This window comes from Chelonoidis abingdonii, chromosome 1, assembly GCF_003597395.2.
Source record: "Chelonoidis abingdonii isolate Lonesome George chromosome 1, CheloAbing_2.0, whole genome shotgun sequence".
NCBI classification, from domain to species: domain Eukaryota; kingdom Metazoa; phylum Chordata; order Testudines; family Testudinidae; genus Chelonoidis; species Chelonoidis abingdonii.
In genome coordinates, this window is record NC_133769.1 from 210,566,117 (window position 1) to 210,572,881 (window position 6,765).

General features: G+C 47.8%; 1 protein-coding gene across 6 annotated transcripts in view; it reads right to left on the reverse strand.

Annotated features, from left to right (window-relative positions):
* HSF2BP (heat shock transcription factor 2 binding protein) overlaps positions 1-6,765 on the reverse strand; it is a 119,550-nt gene that overhangs the window by 79,961 nt on the left and 32,824 nt on the right. For all 6 annotated transcript variants that reach the window (XM_032790172.2, XM_032790175.1, XM_032790171.1 and 3 more), the window contains one exon: positions 4,757-4,874. In XM_032790172.2, coding sequence (XP_032646063.1) covers positions 4,757-4,874 — 118 coding nt within the window. The remainder of the gene's footprint in view (positions 1-4,756; positions 4,875-6,765) is intronic.

A 6,765-nucleotide genomic window follows, 5' to 3' on the forward strand; every position in this document is an offset into this window, starting at 1 on the left:
ACAGAGAACAAAGCCAAAAACCTCCACAGGTTCCCACCCTTACTTTGAAAAATCCGGGTTCCTGATTGGTCCTCTGGTCAGGTGTTTGGTTCCCTTTGTTAACCCTTTACAGGTAAAAGAAACATTAACTCTAGCTATCTATTTATGACAGACAGCGATACAGAGTGAGTCCTATATTTCTCTCAGTTCTTTTCCCTACTTTAATACCTGAGCCTCTCTTAAAAACCATTCATCCCAGCAACTCTACCTCTTACCAAGGCAGTGATGGAAACATCTCCACATTGCCCATTATTCTGGTGCTTGATAGATCTTGCAGAGACACTGATGTGCCTGCAACATTGGCTATGGGGAATCGGTATGCAGCCACCAGCCTTGCAACCACACCTAGTATATTTCTGAGGAATGGATGCTGTGAATATTATTTCCAATGGACTTATTTCCTCTCCAATAAAGTAAATGATGAATGAATCTGTGACGTGGTGTGTAAACTCCACACCAGTGTGAAAGGAGTTAGGGAGCTGCTTGGGGCTGGAGTAACCCCATCCTGCAATACCTGCAAGTCATGCCAGGAATGGACAAGGTACATCAAAGGAGGAAGTTCCCCTCAATAGTGGACAGCCTTGGAAGAATGCAGGGTGCTATGCTTCCCAGCTCCCAGGAAGGCCTGATGTCTAGTGCAACCTCTACCCTCACAAAAAGGAAACACAGATCTCCTGTGATAAAAGAAGGAATAGGCTTATCCTATAGCTTCTGCTGGAGTCCCAGAGGACTCTAAGGTGGACTACAGCCCATCCAGGGCCTCTGAAGAAAGAGGTCAATATCCTGGTCAGAACTGCATATATGGGTTTTTTTTTTCTTGGCCCCTTTCTTTGGAATGGTCTACACTGGGTGAGGGGGGAGGAATCGATCTAAGATACGCAACTTCAGCTATGTGACTAACTTAGCTGAAATCAACGTACTTAGATCTTCCCCCCCGCGTGTCTTCACTGCGGTGAGTCGACTGCTGCTGCTCCCCTAATGACTCTGCCTGTGCCTCTCATGCTGGTGGAGTATAGGAGTCAACAGGAAAGTGCTCATAGGTCGATGTATCGCATCTAGACTAGATGCGATAAATCAACCCCCACTGGATCAATCGCTGCCCACCGATCCGGGCAGTATAGACATTGCCTTTAACTTCTTTTGCTGCCTTTGGATTGTTTGTTTCACCTGTGACTCTGAAAAGGGGAGAAATTGCCAGAAGGAGGGCTGAGAGCCCACCTCCACTAGACTGTCACTGAACACTCCTGCTAAAAGGACTGGATTTGTGTGACTGCTACTTTCCAAGTACATCCAAAGGAGGCATAGAGTAGTAAAAGAATCACTCAGTGAATGGAGGAGTACTGTGCTAGTGCCAAAACTTGATGGCATGACATGTTTCTGCACTGATTTTCAAAAGGTCAATGTGGCTTCAAAATTTAATGCATAGCCAAACCAACAGTGGATGAACTATTACAATGGCTGAGAGCTGCCAGATATATATCCACTTCAGAGCTCACAAAAGGGTACTGGAAAATACCTTTGCCAGAAACTGGGGGAAAAACAGTTTGTTCCACATCCTTTGGTATATATCAGTGGTGCACAAACTATGGCCCAGCACTGATCTATATCAAGTCCAATAAATGTTTTTGGTCACTCTGAGGCAGCGGAAACTTTCCAGAAGCTAATGGACTGAATCTTGTGGCTGCATAGGCAGAATGCAGCGGCCTACTTAGATTACATAGTTCTCTCCAGCCAGGACTGGGATATTAGTTTAAAAATGGTCACAGCAGTGCTCCAGTTCCTCGCAGATGCAGTAAGGCAGGGAACTGCAATGTCATGTACTTAGGCTACATCAGGAGTCGGCAACCTATGGTATGTGTGCCAAAAACGGCACGCAAGCCGATTTTTAATGGTACACTGCGGCCGCTGCCGTCCCCACTCAGCCCGATGCCGAACTCCGGCAGCAGGCTGAGCGGGGCCAATGGCCGGGACCCTGGCAGGCAGCAGCATGCCATTAAAAATCCTGCCTGGCCCAGCCCGCTCTTCTCTGCCCCCTGCCTACCGCTCTCTCTGGCGGGGGCAGGGAGCCGAAGGCAGAAGCAAGTTTGGTTCTGCCGGCTGCTGCTGTAGGGCAGGCTCTGCTGGCAGCCAAGTTTCCCCGTCCCCAGCCTCTTCCCTCAGCGCACTGCATCATGCCCCGCCTCCTCTCCCTTCCTACTGCTGATGGCCCTTGCAAGGGAGGGGAAAAGAGGAGCCCCGGTGCCCTCACTGCTCAGACCGGGAAGAAGGTGGAGAAGAGGCAGGACTGGGGCCTTGGTGAAGAGGAGTGGAATCAGGGCGTATCCCTCCAGCCCCCTGCTGTGAGCCGCTCAGGGCAGGGGGCTGGGAGCACCCCCCAATCCCAGCCCACTCCTCTGCCCTGACCCCTGCATCCCCCTCAAACCCCAGCCCTCTACGCTCTCCCCCACGACCCCAGCCCTGACTCTGGCACCCCTCACACATACCCAGCCCCCGCACCCCATGCCTTGACTCCTGCACCCCCCTCACACACCCCCTGCCCTGACTCCTGCACTCCTCACACATATCCAGCCCCCCTCACCCCATATCTTGACTCTTGCACCCCCCCCACATCCCCAACCCTCACACCAAACAGGAGCTCTTGCACTCACATCCACCCCAAATTCCCACCTGCACCTCTCGCACCAAATGGGAGCTGCCCAGGTAAGCACTCCAAACCCAAACCTCCTGCCCCAACCCTGAGCCCCCTCCCTCATTCTAGCTCCTGGCCAGACCCTGCACCCCAACCCGCAGCCTGCTCTTTCAGCCCCAGCCCTGTGCTCAGTGCACTCCCACCCTCAGCTCAGTGCAGAGAGAGAGGAAGAGAATGGGCCAGAACCAGGGAGAAGCTAGGTACCCACTGTATGTGGGCAGGGCCGGGACCCCAGACCAGCAGTGGGCTGAGCGAGACCGGCAGCTGGGACCCTGGCTGACAGGAGCCAGTGGACAGAATCCCAGACCGCCACCGGTCTGGGGTCCCGGTCCCCAGCCCCACTCAGCCCACTGCCAGTCTGGGGTTCTGGCTGCTGGCCCCTTGCCAGCTGGGGTCCCAGCCCTAGCCCCACTCAGCCAGCTGCTGGTCTGCGGTTCTGGCTGCTGGCTCCTTGCCAGCTGGGGTCCTGGCCGCAGGCCCTGCTCAGCTCGCTGCCGGCCTAGGTGAATGGAACCGCAGGCTGAGAGCAGGCTGAGCAGGCCGGCAGCATAAGATCAGCATTTTAATTTAATTTTAAATGAAGCTTCTTAAACATTTTGAAAACCTTGTTTACTTTACATACAACAGTAGTTTAGTTACATGATATATAGACTTATAGAGACCTTCTAAAAAACATTAAAATGTATTACTGGCACGTGAAACCTTAAATTAAAGTGAACAAATGAAGACTCAGCACAGCACTTCTGAAAGGTTGCTGACCCCTGGGCTAGACCATGAGAGAAAGTCAACTACGACCCCTATTGAACAAGGTCCAACCCTTGACACATTGTCCTGTTCCCAAGACAAAACAACCCACTTGTGAGTTGCAGGCAGTTATCAGTGTTTTGTGCTGGGATTCACCACTACCGTGGCCCTTCTCACAGATCTCGCAAAGGACAGATGCCCAGAAAAGGTCCAGTGGTTGAAAATCCTACAATAAGGCATTTAGGACCCCGAAGGAGCATTTATGTAAGGAGCCAGTCCTTTTTAATCCACACTTTTCAAAAAGATTTATTCTGCAAATAAATGCCTCACATATAGGACTAAGGTTGATCCTTTTGCAAAAAAATGAGGGGGACGGACATCTGGTATTGTACAACAACCAAAAGTTGTTCCCCAGAGAGAAAATATACTCCGTGATCAAGAAGGAGGCACTGGCAGTGAAATGGGCTGTGGATTCAGTGGATACTATCTTCTGGGAAACCTTTTTTTAAAAAAAATCACAGACCACACTCCACTTAGGCGTATGAACACCATGAAAGACACCAATCCAAGGATAATCCACTACAACCCTATAGCTTCCAGGTACTCAACTGACCTGATAAGGCACATCAAAATGCTGACTTTTTTTCACAAGACAGCAATTCCAGCACAGGAGATGCCACCCTTGCCCCTGTCTTGAGAGGGGGGGTTCGTAAACCCTACCCCAGTATGGAAGCGGTTAATGCACGGCTTTGGGCTGGAGAAGCCTCATCACACCACACCTGCAAGTCATGCCAGGAATGGAGGAGTTTGAAAGGAGTAAGCTGCACTCAGTAGTGGGCAGCCCTGAAGGGGTGCAGACTGTTAAGTTTCCCAACTCCCAGGAAGAAGCCAGATAGCTAGCAGAATCTCTGTCCTGACAAAAAGGGAACACAGATCTCCTGTGCCAAAAGGAGGAAGGGACTGTATCCGATAACTTGTGCTGGAGACCTACAGGTTTTCCTTTTTATTCTTCTCTTTTTACCCTCTCGATTGTTTCACCTTTTACTCTGGAAAAGGGGAGATATAGCCAAAACGAGGGCTGAGAGCCCTCCACTGCTAGACTGTCACCAAATGCTCCGGCTAAAAGAACCGGATCTGTATGAATGCTACTTTCCAAGTAGCATCCAAAGTGGGTGTTCTGATGGGGGCAGATCCTTAACAGGATCATTAGATAAAGAGCTGTAGTAATAATGGTCTACATTGTAAGATAACATGCTTCATTTTAAAAATATCTGGCCTTCATACACTTTCAGTTTGGTACAGAGTCCTGGCTTCATGTCTCCCAGAAGCTGCATCATTGTGTCCAACAACACCCGACTTGAATTAACCAGGAATTCACGGCCACATGCCAATGCAGCAACATCTACAACAGAACATAAAATAAAATAATAAAAATCACATTCCAAAAAACAGGAAAATGAGTTCGTATCTAATACAATCAAATATTAACTACCCGTAGAAACTGTGAAGACTGAGCCATGACATCTATAAACCTTTCCCTAAATGTAGCGACATAGTCAATATGGAACTGTATAATATGCTACTGAAGCAGAAAACAATACCTAGCAGTCAAAAAACCTGTTATAATTATACATTGTTCACTAAAAGATGTATTCAGGGTGGCTCACCAACAAAATGTGTAATGCAATGAGTTATGAAACAGATATGATTTAAAAAGCTCTGAACTGGCAGCATCTAGAACTACCGTAGAAATAATGCAAAGTTGATCCTAATGGACTCAGTTTTAAAGGAAGGAAGATGTAGATCAGTGGTGGGCAACCTGTGGCCCATCAGGGTAAGCTGATTGCGGGCCGCAAGACATTTTGTGGACGCTCAACATCTGCAGGCACGGCCCCCTGCAGCTCTCAGCGGCCGCAGTTCACCATTCCCGGACAATGGGAGCTGTGGGAAGTGGCAGCCAGCATGCCCCTATGGCCCACAGCTTCCCACAGCTCCTATTGGCCAGGAACAGTGAACTGCGGCCACTGGGAGCTGCGCGGGGCCATACTGGTGGACGCGCAATGTCCGCAAAATATCTCGTGGCCTGCAATCAGCTTACCCTGATGGGCCACATGCAGCCCATGGGGCTGCGAGTTGCCCACTAATGATGTAGACTGTTTTATATTTACTCTCCCTATGTTCCCAGCTAGAGTACACATCTAAAGCAGCAACAGAGGTCAATCTGCAAGATCTTCCCTGCTCTTGTAGGAGTGCTTCCTTATGCAGTGGACAACACAATAGGCAAAAAATGCAGAAAGACTATTACTCTGCTAAGGATTCTGGACTAGATGACCACCTGAGGTCCCTTCCAAACCCTGATATTCTATGATTCTATGAAACAGTTTTCTCATGAATAAACTTCTTGTACTGTAGGAAGCAAAACAAGTTCAAATGTTAAGCAGTGAGGAATGAAACAACATTACAACAGCTTGCATTTAAAAAAAATGAGCCTGACTCTCCTCACACAGATGTAAATCAGGAATAACTTGACTGAAACCTACAGAGTCATAGCAGACGTAAAACTGGAGTAAGTGAGGTGAGGATCAGGCTCAATTGCATTGTACTCTGATACACTGAATCCTTAAAGAGAAAATATATTGTAAACCTCACATTAACATGACAAAATTATGAGAATATATACATGTAGTCTTGCTATATTATCAATCACAAAATGGTTAAAAAAAGGAGAATATATATTCACCAACAGTAGGAAGGAAAGAAAGAAAAATAAAAGTGCAAAAACGTGATATTTTAGAAATTATAGCCCTCATCTAGAATGGATTTACTGTAAGAAAATCTGGCAGGAGGTATTAGGCATCTTTTTCTCCTATTTGCTCTTTTTACTCCTGTTTTTTTAACATTTGAAGGGTGCTTTTAAGTAATGACTGTGACACTGACAGACCACTTCAGTCTGATGCTAAGAGACCAGCTCAAATCAAAGCCATAGGCCAATTCACTTGTGGTCTGAATATCAAAGAAATTTTAAAGTTATTGTCTTCATTTACCTATAATCTGTGGTTTACTCTCGCCTTACATTATGTATACCCCATGTAATAAGCCTCTTCTTCCCAAATCTGGACCTTAGCATCCAAAATCTGGGTGCTTAGCATGAACCTCCAAGCTTAATTACCAGCTTGGATCTTATCTCACTGCCACCAACCAGGAATCCATGCCTGGTACACTTGAGCCCCCCAAAACCTTCCCTGGGGAACCCCCAAGACTCAGATGCTTTGAGTCTCCAACAAAGGGAAATA